This window comes from Mustela putorius, unplaced genomic scaffold (genome assembly GCF_011764305.1).
Source record: "Mustela putorius furo isolate JIRA1106 unplaced genomic scaffold, ASM1176430v1.1 tig00000382_pilon_pilon_pilon, whole genome shotgun sequence".
Classification (NCBI taxonomy): domain Eukaryota; kingdom Metazoa; phylum Chordata; class Mammalia; order Carnivora; family Mustelidae; genus Mustela; species Mustela putorius.
In genome coordinates, this window is record NW_025421367.1 from 5191994 (window position 1) to 5210261 (window position 18268).

The 18268-nt window shown below is 40.7% G+C and overlaps 1 protein-coding gene across 10 annotated transcripts in view; it reads right to left on the bottom strand.

The window, feature by feature from the left end:
* Positions 1–9788: 9788 nt before the first annotated feature.
* The window catches only part of ARHGAP24 (Rho GTPase activating protein 24), a 508913-nt gene continuing 500433 nt past the window's right edge, over positions 9789–18268 (bottom strand). For all 10 annotated transcript variants that reach the window (XM_045079402.1, XM_045079401.1, XM_045079403.1 and 7 more), the window contains 2 exons: positions 14783–15860; positions 9789–11517 (listed from right to left, as the gene is read on the bottom strand). In XM_045079402.1, the coding sequence (XP_044935337.1) occupies positions 11274–11517; positions 14783–15860 (1322 nt within the window). In that variant the 3' untranslated portion in view covers positions 9789–11273. The remainder of the gene's footprint in view (positions 11518–14782; positions 15861–18268) is intronic.

Consider the following 18268-nt stretch of genomic DNA (forward strand, 5'->3'; position numbering starts at 1 on the left):
GACTTTGTTGGAGTTTGCCTATTGACAATGGTTATTGTGCTGCTCGTTGTCTCGGGTTTCATGTCCTGACAGGAACTCTGAAGCATATCACATGATTTCATAGTATGGTTTGATTATACCAGGGAATAAATAAGAAACAAGGAATGACCTACCTTCTCACTATGGGTTAAGAGTGTGTAATATGCATGTGACCAGAAGCCTGTGTTGTCATTTAAGACCCGTTTCTCCTAAAAATGACCTCCATTTCTGTCTGCAGATAGTAGTTGTATATATGCAACCTGGTAAGTTTCTTTTAAGGTATGTATAAAATCAGTGAAGGGGGAAATAATTTTCTGTAAGGATTAGATGAGTAGAACAGGACTAAACATCTTTAGGTTAATCTATCAGAATTCTTTTTTTTATATTACATTTTTTAAATTATTATGTTCAGTTAGCCACCATATAGTAGATCATTAGTTTTTGATGTAGTGTTCAACGATTCATTAGTTGCTTCTAACACCCGGTGCTCATCACCACCTGTCCCTCCTTAATATCAGAATTCCTAATCAGTTTAATTATTACCCAAGAGAGAAGGTAAGCAGGTTTTTTGTCCATATGGCAGGCAACCTTAATATCTTAAACTCCCTGGTAAATTAAAAAAACAATTAGATTTTGTGGCTTGATAAGGAAGTCACTGAACCTGTGTTAATTTAGCTGGAAGTATCTGGAAGTGTCAAGGAATGGCCTTTCTGTTTCTGTAAATAAAACATTTTATTTAACTGGCTCACTATTCTAATCACTAGTGATTCTAAAATCACTATTAGAAGATAAACTTATATATTCTTTTGAGTTAACACAATTCACCTTTTACTTATAAGAAAAATAGAAGCCAAATGCCTTTTGCATCTATGGCATAGTTTCTGTTCCATTTTTAAACCACAACTCTTAACTCTTTTTTTTTTTTTTAAAGATTTTATTTATTTATTTGACAGAGAGAGATCACAAGTAGGCAGAGAGGCAGGCAGAGAGAGTGAGGGGGGAAGCAGGCTCCCCGCCAAGCAGAGAGCCCAATGTGGGGCTCGATCCCAGTGTCCTGGGATCATGACCTAAGCCAAAGACAGAGGCCTTAACCCACTGAGCCACCCAGACACCCCAACTCTTTACTCTTTTAGTAAAGTAAGTTTTAAAATGGCCACATATAGGTATGAAAAAAACTCCAATCTTAAGAAGGGAAATTGCATTCCACTGAATTGCTCTTGGAGAGAAAGGGTCAGAAAGAAATATTGGTGCATTCTAGGTATCGTCGAACTTTACCAAATATTTGGGTAATTTGACTAACTTTGGACTGAGGAGAAAAAAGTCGTCTTGAGATCACCTTTCTTGCAGCTACTTATTTAAGGACCAGCCTAGAAGGATGGTTTTGTTTGCTCCATAACTGCACTGGGTTTTACCCAAGGTTGAGGTTTTCAATATCATCAGTTTATCACAATGCAATTCATACTTGCACCGTACCTTTCCCCCAAGAGTTTTGAAAGGTATTAAGGTGGGTACATATTGCATGGAGCCATGGTGTTATATGTAAACAATGAATCTTGGAACACTACTTCAAAAACTAATGACGGGGGTGCCTGGGTAGCTCAGTGGGTTAAATCCTCTGCCTTTGGCTCGGGTCGTGATCTCAGGGTCCTGGGATCGAGCCCCGCATCAGGCTCTCTGCTTGGCGGGGAGCCTGCTTGCCTCTCTCTCTCTGCCTGCCTCTCTGCCTGCTTGTGGTCTCTCTCTCTCTGTCAAATAGGTGAAATCTTGAAAAAAAAAAAAAAACCTAACGACGTACTGTATGGTGTCTAACATAACATGATAAAAAATCCTAACTAAAAAAAAGAAAGGAAGGAAGGAAGGGAAGAAGGAAGGAAGAAAGAAAGGCACACTTGGAACACATTTTCAAGCAGAGAAGTACACTGAAAATCCCACTGTCTCAGATCACTCCCCGTCAGGCACCACTGCATGGGGCACATTCTCTCTCTCAGCTCCAGACTGAATTCCATCTGCTCAACCTTTTACAAAAGTGTGTTCTGTTTTAGTTACTGAAAACAAGCTGTGGAAATGGGCATTTCTCAAACAATTGAACTGTGATGACCGATACACAAACAAGAGTCAAATGCTCGTTCGGAATTTCCCGCCCTTTCTATGCCACATATATCTTGCTTTAAAGACATGATTCTCCTGTTATAAAGGCCAACGTAAAATAAGTCTGAAATGCAGTTTCAGAGGATCAAGTTTCACTCCATGGAGTGGGTGACTTCACTCCCTTGTCACTGAACTTCTGGTCCTGTGCTTCCCTGGATCCGGAATCTCTGTTTACCCAACAGTCTAGATAGTTTGGAATTCAAAAGCAGGTGCAGAATGGGATACATCTTAAAACATTCCGCACTCTGACTAGGAAAGTGTCTCACTCATAGTTTGCCTGTTATCAATGCTTTTCTATTCACGATGCTAAAAATATTTACACAATATCAATTTTTAGGATCTAAATAATATTTCACGTGGGCTAGGGAAACTAATAATATTAAAGTATTTCTTATAAAAGTATAAAAGGAAGACTTTGAAAAGTAATTCTTATTCTTTAGTGTTAATAAATTACAGACTTGGATTTGGTGCTAATTTTCAAAATTTGATGCAAATTAAGCTCTAAGAAAACAGCTCTGAATTTCCATTTTAATTTCTGAGCTACATTTTTAAGTAGTACCTTCATTCACTCCAAAAATATTTATGGAACATCTGTCTATGTGTCCTAGGTAGGAGACAAATATGGCATAGTCCTTATCCTCAAGACCTCAGAGTAAATATATCTTTCAGTGTCAAAATCAGTGACTAAAGCAAAAATATTTCTATCTTATGTGTTTTCTTTCTTTTAAAATAACAATGTGTTCATTAGTGGTTTGACCCAAATGAGCCCATTTTTATTACTCCCTTAAAGCAATGAAACAAGAAATCTGCTTCTTTCAGTATTCTCATTTTGTCGAAATGAATTAGCTCAAGAGAATTTTGGGTATTTTCCATGACATTATAGGAGATCAAACAATTTTTACATTTATTTAAAAACATAGTATGGAGATAAAAAACAAAAGTAGATCTCCATTTAGTCAGTGGGAAATATGTGTATCTGCACTCTTTTTCCTTTAATTAAAAGGTAGACTACTATCTTTCGGTATGTTTTAAACAAATGTCAGTCTCCAAATAAAGGGAGAAATGTGATGACATCTTGAGACCTTATCAAAGACTTATAATATCGGTATCCTGAAAAGAATAGATAAAATTTTTTGAGGCTAAAAGCCAAACAAAGCAAAACAAAAACAAAAACAATCAAACCAGGATGTTTCTTTTCTGCATTACATGAGGTTTATTTTGATACAGTTTCCTCTGGAGCAAGTACGTCCAGAGGCTGGGCTTGAGGCTTGTATTTCTGGAACGAAAACCTCTAAATCAGCAAATACCATCACAATGGATGCTGGGTGATACTCTCATAGGAAGCCAAATCTCTGAAATTGGTGCAGTCTGCAGGTAATGACTGGAGCCTACAATGACTTAACACAGAATTTAGTTATTTTTTATTAAAGTTCCAACTCAGAACATCCCTGAATATCTGAACCAGAAATTGGACATTGAGCTCTGAACATTCACTCGCTGATTCACATCACAAATATGGACTGAGCACGTCAATCTTCTAAGGACTGTTCTTGGCACACATGGTTGTGATGAATTCAGGCAAATCTTTCCGCCTTCATGTAGTCTATATTCTAATGGGGGAATAAGGTAGTAGAAAGCATTAAGAAAAAAAAGCAGGTTAAAGAGGAAAAGACATGATAAGGGATGTTATTTAGATGAGGTGGTCAGGGAGGGCCTCTCAAAAAAAAAAAAAAACGGTCTTTGAGCATAAACCCAAATAAAGTGATAGAGTGAGCCATATTCGTATCTGAGGCAAAAGCAAGTGCAAGTGCCCTCGGGTAAGAGCCTAGAGAGAGAGAGAGAGAGAGCCTGTGTGTATGTGTGAATCTGTGTGTGTGGTTATGGCATGACCAAAAGTCTTGTGGGTGAAACAAAATGTACAAGAGAAAGTATGACAGTCAGTGAAATTGAAGAGCTAGGCAGGGGTCAGAGCATGACAACATCTTGGGATTTTATTCTAAATATAGGAAAATGGATAGATTTGAACAGAGAAATGATATAATCTAAATTTTCCTTTTAAAAGGATCTCTGTGGCTGCTGAATAGGGAGAGGAGGTTGGGAAGAAAGATAAGAATGGGGCCCCAGAGGCTCTTATAAGATATAACAGTAGCACAGGAAGATACGATAGGGCTTGGACTGGAGAGCGGAGGGGCTGAGATGGGGGTGGTTTCAGGACATAACTAAGGATATGTTGTGAAAGCAGGGTTGACAATATTTGCTGATAAATTAATATGTGATATGAAAGAATCAGGATGACTCCCGAATTTTTAAGAATCTAAACAATCAAGTAAGTAATGGTGTGGTTGACTGAAGTGGTAAACAACAGGTTATAAGCATATTTGGGAAGAAAATCATACTTTTTTCTGAAATGTTAGTTGGAGATATTAGATAGCCTCATGAAGTAGCAGAGATGTCTACAGGGCTGGAGTAAGGGAAGAAGTCGAGCTGAAACATAAACCTGAACATAACCAGCTGGTAAGTGTTATTTATAACCATGAGACTGTATGGATCACCAAGAGACTGGGGGTAGATAAAGTCGAGAAGATGGAGATACCTCTTGCTCCATCATACAGAAATTAATAAATAGTTGAGTATTCTGAGGAATGTCCAGTGAGGCAAAAATCAGGAAAGTGTGCTATCCCAGAAGCTAAGTAAAGATGTTTAAAAAATGAGGGACTGGGCACCTGGGACAATGCTGCTGAGTGGCTGAAGAAGATAGGGCTAAAGATTCACATTTGGACTTGATTTTTTTTTTTAATTTTTTTAAAGATTTTGCTTATTTGACAGAAATCACAAGTAGAGTATAGAGGCAGGCAGAGAGAGAGAAGGGGAAGCAAGCTCCCTGCCAAGCAGAGAGGCTGATGTGGGGCTCGATCCCAGAACCCTGAGATCATGACCTGAGCTGAGGGCGGAGGCTTTAACCCACTGAGCCACCCCGGCACCCCTGGACTTGATTTTTATGAATGTCATTGCTGACATATTAGAGCATGTTCTCTGCAGTATTGAGCAAGAAAGCATGACTTAGTGAGTTCAGGAGAATATGACATGTGAGGAATTAGACATGGGTAAGGAAAATTCAAGAATTTTTTCTAGAAAGTGAAGCAGAAGAATTATGTGGAAATCAGACATGAATATGACATGAGAGAATTTTAAGAAAGCTATTATAGCATGGGTATATGTTGATAGGACTATTATATAAAGAGCAAAATTCACAATGTAAGAGAGAAAGTATTTATTTGAAGGAGTAATGTGCTTGAAAAGGCCAGAGGGATGTGTATGGGAGGAGCACTTGGCTTGGTTGGAGCAGGTGGCACAGTCATTGTAGCAGGAGGTATGATGGTGTGTACAGGTTGCATGTAGACACTTGGGTAGATATGATGATGGAACACAAAGGCATACTCTTTTGGTATTGTTTTCTTAGTTATCAGTAAGCTGGGTTATATACGTGATGTTACTACCTGAGAATGGGAAGGGAAAGAGCTTACAGAGGCTTGAGAAGTGTGACACTGACCTTAAAAAGTAGGAAGTTAAGATACTAGACAATGATGAGAGCCATGTGAACTATATTTATATAGATAGAAGATGGAACAACTCAACATGGTGCTCTTTTGCTATCCAGCCATATTTAGTTTCTCAGGTTCAGGTTAGGAATAAGAAGAAATTGGATTTAGCCAGAGTTGGGCTGGGTGTTTTTCCTTACCATATGAGTACAGTGGTGGAAGAAAATATGAAGGGATTTGAGAACAAGGAAAAGAATAATTATAATGAGGAACCATAGAAGCTGAGCTGGTCAAGGAGGGAAGCAATGACATGAGGGGATGATAGCCATTATCAAAGTCAGGTGTCAAATGTGTTTTTTAATGTACCATTTGGGGCTCATTTGAATAAGGAGTTAAATTGTCAACTCTTTGGGGGTTTCTAAAAATTGTTGGAGTGATGGTGGTAAGGGAATGACCTAAGAAGGTCATTGGCTGAGGGCCAATTTAACTCCTTATTCAAATGATTCAGTACTTTCTACTTGAGAAAGGTAACCTTCCCTAAATGGGTTGGTCTCACCTGGGCTTAGCCCTCCAGGGATCAGAAATGTGGCAACTACACATGGTCCATAAATGAGTATACTCAGTCCTGGCCCCAAGCCCCAAATGGTGCATTAAAAAACACACTTTATGTCTGCTAGACTTTCTACTCAAACGTCTACAGTAGGTTTGGTAGGTTTCCAGTGCTCGGGGAGTTGTTCATTTTCCACATAGCTTTGCAGCAAGGAGCCCTTAAGTGGGGCAGTCAACTCATTCTCCACCTGTGCAATTAAAAAAGACTATAAAGAGAATAACAAAATAGGCCTTTGGGAGCTACAAGGCCACACTCTTTTTCTGTGGTTTGTGAGTTCCAACAAGGCAGAAGGTGTCTGGCTCTGGATGCTTTATTTGAATAAAAGAATGGAAGCCGCCTGGGTGTTAAGTGTTTTCAGGTCTCCTGGTGGTGTGTGAGTGAGTCTTTATGGCCAATACCACCCCAGGTCTTAAAAGATCACCACAGACCACCCCAAAGATCACCCTAAGCCCTGAAAGTGCTTAGGCACATGCTTTTCCATGGACTAGGGAAGCCCCTGCCCCAAACTGCTAAGCTCTCTGAAAACTTCCTACTTATTCTTTAGGACTCACATCACGGTCATGGCTCTGCATTGCTTTTCCCCTCCTCATTTTTGTGATCTTGAACCCCTTTCACAGAACGCTATCTTATGGGGTAGTTATTTAGAAATGAGGTATCCCAGACAGCAAGCCTAGGACTGGTGTGGTGGCCTTCAAGCAATATTCACTAATGGTGATGCAGATGTGAGTCTAGGCACATTCATTCATCATATTCTTAGACTTTCATTGTCTCTTACCTGATACCTTTAAAACCAAACACATTCTTCAGTGTCCACACAGAGTTGATGCAGGACCACCCCAAGGTGGTCCTTGGGGCATTATTCTCAGATTGTGGAGGCAACTGTATGATCTCTTGTAGAAAGTATGCCTTGGGTTACCTCTTCCTTGCCATCAAATCTCTGGCAGATTATCCAAGCAAAGGCAAATTTAGTCTCCCTGGGACAAAATTATATCCTCTGCTGGTGAGCCAAATTCTTGAGGCCAGACTCTATTTTCTAGAAGCTAGAACACTCTTTCAGTAGAAAGAATTTGAGGGATAACAGCTACCATTTATTGAACACTTACAATATATCAATATATACTGTGTGAGTCAATTTATTTAGTCATTTCTCAAAAAAAAATCTTACTTTTCAGAAAAAAGAATTGAGGTGTACCAACATAATGTAACTTTTCTTAAATTCTTATAGCTACAAAGTCATAGAACTAAGATTTGAAATCCAGGCAGGTCTCTGATTTCAAAAGCTTTATGCCTATCATTTTCTGTGATGTTACTCTAAGCAAGAAATCATTCTGCAATGAAAGGAATACTGAGGTGTATGGCTGAGGTCACAGTCTTTAAATTCTCCTGGATTTCCAAGGAGAGATAATTATATCAATTATCAATTATATCAATGATTTCAACGATCCTACCTGGAAATTACTCTTTTTTTGTTTGTTTGTTTGTTTTCAATTTAGGGCTTAGCTTGTGAATAAATAAATAGGAATGAGATTATTGAAGTTTCTCTTCAATTTTTTAGTCATTTCATAATAAAATGACATATAGAAACAATATTTTAAAAAGTATAGATGTCAGTGGGCCTACTGTCATGCACAATTCTGTTTTAAGTGTTCTCTGAAGGATACCCAGCTATATGGTTCAGCTAGAGAAACCAACATTATAGACTCAACGCTTAGGAGCCAATCCTTTCTCCTGAGCTCATAATTTAAGAATCATTCTAGTCTAATTAGTTTAAAAGAGGTCTATACAGTATGTAGCAAATGAACTCTTGATACTACCTACTTATTTCCATTTTATTTTTCTGTCAATTTGTAGTTGATATTTTCTGGGCATTTAGCTGAATTAATGGAAGAACTAATAGAAACTCAGATGGACAAGCTATTCATGGTACACAGCGATTGAAGGTCATCACCACTGAGATTGGTAATTAAAATTAGCAGCATCCCTCATAAATCAAAGACCGGATTTACAGCTAACTCTCCATGCTGGCACTCTATGGAATAAAGAGCGGAGATGGAAGAGTTTAAGATCAGTCAGATACAATTCTACTCTCTTAGGTAAGGAAGCTCCATTTATTAATAGAGCTATCAATAGGGCTAACTGGCAGTCACTGGGATAGTCACGTTACATACCACCTTTAAGTATCACAATGTCACTATTTGGTAAGAGTTATTACCTCCACTTTACTGATAAAAAAACTGAGGCTCAGAAAGGTTAAGTGACTTGTAATTCATTGCTGTGCATCTTGCCTAAGGCATGTTGATGAGATGCATATGTAGGTCTTTTTGGCTCTCTGTTTCCTGCTATTTCCATTCTACCATGGTGTTTCCTAAAATGTCTCTTATTGGTGAAGAAAATAATCAGGTATGGAAAAGACTAAAAGAGATATATGCAAACTAGGAGGGCAAGGTAACTAATTCTGAGTTGAGATCCTAGAAGCTTTATAGGGGAACTAACATTTGATCCGGCTCTTTAAAAAAAAAAAAATGGTAGGACTGTGCCAGGTAGAAGGAAGGTAGTGAAGATGGACATGACAATAGAAGGTGGAAAGTTCCAGAGGCATGAGGGGCATGGTAGGGGTGGGGGAAGTGGTAAGAGCTACAAAGAAAAAAAAAAGCAGGTCACAGCCTTCTACACCGTGGGAAGCGCACACCCTGTGGGTAAGTAAGAGTCTACATGATAGTAGGTAGCAAGGCCATGTGTGGTAGGATGGGCGGCCTAGAAGGGGCATCCTGCAAAAGGAGAGAGGCTTTCATCAAAGACAAGGAGGAACTGACCAAAGAGAGTAGACCCAAAAGGCAAGGCTGAGTGGACTGGATGGTACTTGGTGAGTGAATTCAAGAGTGGAGAAGAGTGGAGAGAAAAATGAGGAAGAACGCTTAGGGCATCCTCTCTGTCCAGTAGGTGCTATGCTCAGCTTGCACACCATCTCCCTCACCAAAACCACGTAACAAGTCCGTGAGAGGAGTATTGTTGTTATTCCCAGTCTACACTGCAAAAAGTGAGGTTTAGAAGTCTCAGTCAGAGCAATTTGTGGAGAATCTGAAGGTAGGCTGGGTAACTGCACGGCCTCTGATTTTTACTATTGCATCCTTCAGCTCCCTGGAGGAGTCCACGGTTTTCATTCGCTAGGACAGGGCCTGGGAAGAGATGAAAATGTATATAAGAGAGCCCCATTGAGATCAACAGGGTACATTTTGAGTTTAACTTTTCTATGTGATATCCAGGTGGAAGTATCTGGTTAAAGAATCCAAAAGTGGAAGAACAGGAAACTAAAGGTGAAGAGGCAGCAGTATTATAGAAAGTGGTTAAAACCCAGGGACCACAGAAGTTTGCTTGGTGGAAGGATATACACGAAAGTAATTGGTGATGAGGTTGGATGCTCTAAAGACTTAGCTTCCATTTGAAAATAAATAAGCACACACAGACATAGAACCTTCTAAGAACACAGTTCTATAAACTCAAGCAGTCTTTATTTCCAGTTATGCCTTTTGTGACTTTTCGATCTAGTGTGAGAAATAGTTCCTTGCCTGGTTTCCCAAAGTCATTGCCTTACTGGAGCGTGAAGAGTTGTTCTTTCCAAACTCTACCTCCAGAGAGCCTTGGGCTCCTACAGACAGTCACCATTACTCATGTGCATACACTTGTCAAAATTGGACCTCAAAACATTCACATCTTAAAATTGTTGTGAACAAGTATGTTTTCAACTGGGAAGAACAAAATTGTAAAAATTAGAAGCAAAATGGTTGGCTTCTTCCTAACTCGTCTCCTTCTCCTCCTGGGCTATCCACTCCATCCCCTGCCTTTCCCAGCAGTCCTGCAGACAGAATCCCGGGTGACAAAAGAACAGTAGGCCTGAGTGACAGAAACGTCCCTGTACGGATCGCATGCTAGCCGTTCAACTGAGAGGGTCACGGTCACACCATCTCACTGCCTGCACTGCAATGTGTTTGCTGGGGGGTGGAGGCAAGGTCTGAGTGGATAGGAGGGGTTCCTGTGGCAACGAGTTGCGAGCATTGTTTCCCAACCTCCAAATGGCGTGAAGAACTGTTCTGGAAACCATGTAGCCGTTACCGAGACTCAGTCCGGAAGGTCAGAGTAGTTCATGGTGTGACTCATTAAATGCTTTTACCATCTGCTCCCTCTAAAGTGCATTCCGCACAGGAGACATTCATCTGTGGGACTGACCAGGGAGACGCAGACAATAAGCCTTGAGATGGGGCCTTTTATTTTTTTCCCACAAAATCCAAAATTCTCTGTGTCAAGACACCTCCCTAAGAAAACTGAGCAGTGTCAGGAGAGGAATTTAAAGAGCAAACCAAAGGCTCCTGGTGATTCTACTGTATTTTATAAAACTATTTACATTTCTCTTTTGGTCATGGCGGGGTCTACTGGCACAAACAGCACAGCCACGAAATATTCTTTTGACTTTAATAACTCATCTGATATATATTTATATATATTTATATATCTGCTCATCTTCATTTCCTCAGCAAGAGGGGAAATAAAAATATTGATCTATAAAATAAGCTGATGATAACACAATGCCAAAAATAGCTTATGTTAAGTGCAAGGGTGAAGCTTGAAAGCAAGCTAAATTGCAACAACATATTGATTTAACATTTTAAATACAAGACTTGCAATAAAATAATTCTTGAGATATGCTTCCCATTTTTAGTTTACTTTTTAAAACTACTCTCTATACACATATCCAGTTGTAACACTTGACCAGTAGCATTATGGGGCATGATATAACTTTGGTACACATTGCAGATATGGATGGGTAATGTCTGTAAATGATATTCCTTCACCAGTTAGAGCACTGTACAGCAGGGGACCAGCCACCCGATCCCACAGAATGTTCCCACCAGCATCCCAGAGCCCCCCGCCACGTCCATCGGAGACAGCGGGAGGAAGCAGGCTCACTGGATCCATATTGTGTTTCCTCTCTCGGTTCTCCTGGGTTCCACTGTCAGCTCCCCAAACGTGGAGAAAAACTGCTCCATTTCTTTCTGAAGCATGTCATTTCTTTTCTCGGCATCTTCTTTTGCTCGCTCGGCGTTTCGCATTTTGATTTCTATCATTGTGAACTTCTTCCGTTCTTGATCCAGTTCATCGTGGAGGCTCATCATCTCTGTTTCCAAAGTCAAGTTTCGCTGCTCTAAGCTAGAGAAGGTGAGGGAAGGAACAAAGGATAAAGTGATGTCATTCACTTGAAATGTGATGGGGATGCAGATATTTTCTGAACTCTATCTCTACAAGGCTTAGGAAATGGTAATGGACCCTTTCAAATCAATAAAGTAAGGTCTAATGATTTCAAAGATGTATTTTTACTTATTCGTTCATTCGTTGATTCTATCTGCTGGGATGATTTACTATCATTTCAACAAGAAGACCCCAAGACCTCACTTGGAAGCACTTAGTTGACATTTGATTGTGAATAAATGAATGTGAGCACAGAGAAGCCGCAGACTGATTATCAGGGAGCACAGAATGGCAGATGTGGGAGGAAACCCCAACCACAGGGCTTCCTGCAGTCATTTCAGGTGAAGCTGGCTTTACTAAAAGAAAAGAGAAAATCTGATAAAGTTGGAAGAGAAAAGAGAACATCGTATTTGCTTTTGGGCAAAGGAAAAATAACGATAGTGAGAATGTCATGGCTGGATAGCTCAAGTCTTTTCTGCCAGGAAGTTACTAATCAAAATAAAAGTGGCATAGCAATATTAGTATCAGAAGAAATAGATTTTCAGCAAAAAGCATTATTACAATTAAAGATGACCATGACTTAATGATAAAAGGACCAATTCACAGAGAGATATGAACAATCCTGAACTTTTATTCACCAAGTAGTCTAGCCTCACATTATTCAATATAAAATATAATAAAATCATAAGGAGAAATTGATAAATCTATAATAATATGAGATTTTCCTTTCTCAGAAATTACAGATCTGATAGAAATTAGAAGAAATGTAAAAGGTTGGAACAACTTGACCAACAGACTTGATCTATTAGTCATATATGGAATCCCAAACCAGTAAAAACAGAATAGTTTTTACCAGGCCAAATAATTGATAATATAAACAAATTTCTCCTACCACAATACAGTAAGGTTAGGAACTAATTTGGGGGGTAAAAGAACATCAAACAAATATGTTTAAAAGCTAAACAACACATATCAGTGATAACTAAACAAAATAAAGTATTATCTATCTATCTATCTACAATCCTCTATATCATATATCTATGAATTTGTCTAACTTCAGTATTTATGGGATGGAGTTTAAAAGAAATTGAAAGAGAAATGTATGACTGCAAATAGGAACGATCACAAATTAATTAGAACGGTTAACTCTTCCATTTCTGTGCCGTGGGCCCATGGCAGCTCGTCTGCCCCACTCTGCTATGGGCCTTTCCCTCCGGCTGTCAGGGGGGTAAGAATGCTACAGGAAGAGGGCTCACTGAGATGACATTCTACTGGGAAGTTCCATTATTTTCTCAAAGTCTCTGAAGTGCACCATAGATCACAGAACACAAACAGGCCACCAGTGTTCTCACAAATGAATGTGTATATCGGCAACCATTCAGAATAGCTTTTTTCCCTCTATTAATACAAGTTTAAAGTGCTGTCTATTGCTTCCCAGTGCTAAGCGCTAAGTTATTGTCACGTACTGGCAGAAATTCAGAGCTCTGGTAGCCAGTGATTCCAAAAACGACACTCAGAAATGAGAGTCACCTTATTAGCTGACAGCATTTTTCTTCTTCCGTAAACCTCCTGTCACTTGGCATTATATAGAAAAATTCAAACCAAGTTTCTGTTCAGCAAGGTTTACAAAAACTACTAAGAAAGTCATTTTTCAACTTAATGTGTAAGTGGTAATTCAGTTTATATTTACTTTGCCAAAGTTCTTGGAAATCTGTAACTTTTGGCCTGATAATTGATTAATGGATGGGAGACATATTAAAATGCACGGAAGCCAACTTTATGTATAAAGCAGCAGCGTGTGGCATCTGGTGACATGGAGCTTCTGAAGCAGGACAAAGACTGAGGCCCACTCCTAGGAGGACCCTGGAACACCCATGAAGGAGGAGGGCCACCAAGTTGCATAGTCTGAAACGGGGGTGGAGACCACAGAGGGCGGCTTCATGCTGAACTAAGCCTTGAGCCTTCTACTTGAGAGTGAAATGCCCTCTTCACCTACACTAAGCTGAGGGAAGTTCATGAAGACCATCGGTTTTAGAATATCCATAACCATGGTGAACATGTCAGGGAGGACATTCTGGTTTCGGGCCCAAGGTGCTGTTTGTGAGCCCCGGGCTCCATTCTCCATTCCCACCTCTCAAGTCCACAGAACACATGACAGTCGGGGGCGCTGTGAACAAAGGACCCTTGGCAAACACCCCTTATCCTGCTGCGGCTGCTTTCCTGGAGAAGTTGCTAGGCACACTCCTACCTTGGCCGTCTTGTGAGGAGATGCAAACTGATATAAATTAGGAGTTCGCATCATCACTTCCTTAGAAATCATAGCTTTTGCTCCTCATTTAGCCTACAATTTCCCTTGTGCATATGAACACACTTTACGTCATTGCTCTTCTCAAAAACATCCATGGATCCTAATCTCAGAACAAAAACCAGACTGAAAATAATCCCCAAGGTTCTTCGCCGCTGGGCCCTGTTCCCCCTCTGAGCCCCCAGCCCAGCCCATCTCCTGTTATTTCCACTTGCTCTTCTCTCCCGGGATCCGCACGGCTTCCTCTTTGACTACCTGGAAGGCTCTGCACGTGACCTTACACCTCACCAAAGCTTCAGACCCCTCTGCCGTGTTAGTCTTCCACTTAGCATCTGATCTACTTTACTTCTTGATCTGTCTCTGCGGTGGAATGGAAGCGGGTTCCATGAGGGCTGAGTTTTTGTCTATTTTATTCACCGCTGACTCCTCGAGGCCTGGCACGGAGCCCGGCGGGCAGCGGACCCTCTCTCAACATCCAACGATTAAAATAATAAAAAAGAGAGATGTTTCCTTCGACACCTTATCTTTATCCTCATCTCACCCTCTGCCTATCAGTGAAAACAGGCTCCTTACTTCCCATTGATCCCGGGCTCTCTTTCCAGCCCTTAACACAAACCTACACATTTAATAACAGACGATAGAATGATGGAGACACTATTCTGTGCCAGGGACAATGCTTGGTGATTTCTCATACGCTTTTAAGGTAAAAAATTACTCATATTTCCAGTTTTTCACAGTAAGAACCTGAAAGCTCACAGAGAAGTCTCCCCAAATCCCACAGCTTACAAGTGGGGAAGCCTGGACTTGAACTCGGGTCTCTGGCTCTGGAACCAGCTTGTTTAACCTCCCAGGTCAACCCATCCCTGTGGGAGGAGGTGGTTGCAGCCTTTCTGGCAGCTAGGCGCTCCAGATTTTCCTCACCTCTTTATCCTGGACTCATACTCTATCTTCTGTTTGGTCATCTCCTGCTTCAGGCTGGACACTAAACTGTGCAGTGCGCTGTGGTTGCTGGTGGTGTTGCCCACGAATGTCTCACTATTGTCACTGCTGCTGGTGGCACGACTACTTCGACCTCCCACACTCCTCCGGTCACTCTTGTTTTCATAGTCTCCAGGGTGGGAGAGGTCGTCCTGCGGGGGCCCATCCAAAACAGGGTCCTCAAAATTAGCCCCGTAAAAGTCTTGCTCTGGGCAGGTGGTGGTGGAGGAGCGACAGGAGTTGGAATTCTCAGGGAGGGAGATTTCGCAGGAGGAGGTGGACCAGGTGGCACTGTCGACGCTCTGCTTGTCATCCAGGTTCATCATGGAGAACTGCTGATGTACATTGTCATAGGTGGAGAGCCTGTTGTGCTGGCCCGACTCTCCCGCTTGCTCTTTCTGCTTGTTATCCCTCAGGGTCACATAGCCATTGGGCAGCCAGCTCATACTGCGACCATTCATGGGGTTCCCAAGTGTGTCGGGGTTCAAAATGCCCATTCGCACGGTACCGTTCTGGACACTGTGGGTGCCCATTTTGGTACCAGACCCCTTCAGGGAAGAGGTCCTTCTGGCCTGTAAGCTCCCATTGGGAGTGGTCTGGGTTTTCTCCAGACCTTCCACATTACTGCTGCTGAAGGATCCGTTGGTGACTATCCCACTGCCCTTATTGAAGGCAGGATTCTTTTTGACCATGAGAGGGGGGCTCCTAGACACATCCAGCTTGTGAACGCTGTTCCTCGGGCTGTTGGTTTTACTACCCGGTACAGCTGTGGGGGACCCGTTATCCATGCCGCTTCTCTGAGGAGACTCAGACTTGTCCCAAGAGCACCGCCTACCAGGACTGTCCTTGGTATTATTGTTCTCCTTGTTCTGTAGCTGACCCATGGTGGCTTTCTTCTGAATTTCATTGTTATTGTTACTCACTCCATCTTGGGGTTTGCTTTGTGGTTCTGCCTCTTTGGGGAAAAGGCGGTCGTGCTTGCCAATCATCACAGACATCAACTGCTGGACCACCACAGTGCCTAGAATCACATAGGAAACACAGTAATACGAGTGAAATAGTTTTATTTCCCACTTCGAAAGTGACTCTTAAAGAACCACAACCATAATCAGCATTATTATCAGTAGTGCTAAGCTATATTCTTAATGATGATAATAGCAATAGAAACCAAAAGTTCTTGAGCATTTACGTTTGCCACAAACCACACCAAGCACTTTATTTTTGTTAGTTGGGTTTTAAGACAAATCTCCGAATAGGTGGTTATTATCATTGTATTGTAAATGTTAAGTAACTTGATGAAGGTCACAAAGCTATTAAGCAGCAGAATTAGGACTTCAAATCAGAGCTAGCTAGTTCCAGAGAATAGGCTTTTAATCATTAGACACCATTTCCTGCAAGTTTGAGATTTATTTATGAGAAATCTTCCTTAGGAGGAGGTCAATGTGATCTCTCATCTGACAGTTGCCTCAAACCACCAAGATATTTTAGTGGCATTTCTTAGTGGAACCCTATATGATCTCTGGTGAATATGGGTTCTGTCTTTCTAAGGTAGCAAGATAAGTTCCATGCGACTTTTGTTCACTATTCAAAAGTTTCAAGGCATTTTAAGTGACATCAGCCAGAATGGTGTAATAAGGATCTCCAAAATCCTCTTTTCTGTAAAAGCAACTAACAAAAGTATCCTGAATCAACATTTATAGGGACCTGGAAATTAATTAAAGGCTTGTTACAGTCTGGAGAATTTTTACTCAAGAAAAATGGTGGCTCAGTAAGAAACAGCAAGTTCTGTGGGGTTTTAACTTTGTCCCCATCCTCTTCGTCCCAGCTTTGCAGGAGCTTTGAAAGCTAGTATCCCACAGTCACAGTGGGAACCAGCAGATTGGCAGCCACTGCAATGGACAAAACAGAGTTGGAATTCCAAACTCCATTCCCAGAGTACTGTCACTGCTTGACCTGTTTGTGGTTCCCTTGAAGACCCCCCCCTCACAATGCATGTCTTTATTTGATCTGACCAGGAATCTGACCAGCGTGAAGAGCATTTTTCTCAGGGGCATTTGTCAAAAATAATGAGGGCTCTTTCTTTTAACATCATGGCTGCCTGAAGCAGTGGAAGACAGTTGGGACAGACAACAGGCTAACCACAAGTTTAAAAGGAATCTGAGGAATGTGACTTCCATGGGGTGGGGGGTGGGGGTTGAAAAGCTTGGCTCTATTCCTGGGAGTTTAGAAGACTACATGCATCTTTAGGGTTATGTGCATGTCTACAGCTGTTTGTATGCTCAGGAAAGAATTGAAAGTCCCTAGTCTCTGCCCTCTGGCTAATCTTGAGGCTCTGCATGAGCAGAAACTGAAGGCTACTGCAGAATTATGAACTACCTGACTGTCAAGGTTTGCATACATTTTTGCCCTATGGTTAATAAAAGGGGGTGGGGACTATTGGTCTAGGCAATTTAAGGAAATCTTTGCCAATAATCAGTTGACAGCCAAGCAAACCAAGCATAGACATCAGTGGCCACATATGGCAAAGAATATACACTTTACAGAATTAGTCCAGAAAAATCGCTAGGCAAACAACAACAAACCTAAGGAAGGGGAGTACCTGATATCCAAAGTTCTCACATTATTATATTATTAAAAATGTCTTTTCAATGAAAATTTTGAGACATGTAAAGAGTAAAGACTTTATAGCCCATACTCAGGGGAAAAATAAAAAAATTCTGAGGATGCCCAGACAGTGTACTCACTAGACAAAGACTTTAAATCAGCTGTTTTAAATGTGTTCTAATAACTAAAGGAAACCATGTCTAAAGGACCAGACGAAAGATGTCTAAAGAGATGAGATGGAAATGAGAATAATGTTTCACCAATTTATTTATTATCAATAAAGAGACAGAAAGTATAAAAAATGAATCAAATAGATATGCTGGAGTTGAAAAGTATAAAAACTGAAATGAAAAAAAAATCAGTAGAGGGAAACAACAGCAGATACGAGCAGGCGGAAGAAAGAATGTTATACCTGAAAATAGGTCAACTGACGTTATCCAGTCCAAAAAACATAAAGGAAAATTAAGGAAGAAAAATAAACAGCCTCACAGACCTGTGGAACACCATAAAGTATGCCAGCATATGCCTAATGGTAGTTCCAGAAGGAGAGTCCCATAAGAGAAAGAATATTTAAAGAAATATGAAAATGTCCCAGTTTGATGAAAAACATGATCTGTATATCCAAAAGGATCACCAAATTCCATGCTAGATAGATGTCAACAACAAAGCATTAGGCAGGACATTTTAAATGATGAAAAGTCCTATGAGGAAGAAACCTAGACCCACTGTAGTCCAGCTGTCTTAAACCAAAAACATAGAAGGACTCTTGAAAGGAACAGAGAAACAACTCATGTACAAGGGATCCTTAGTAAGATTAACAGCTGA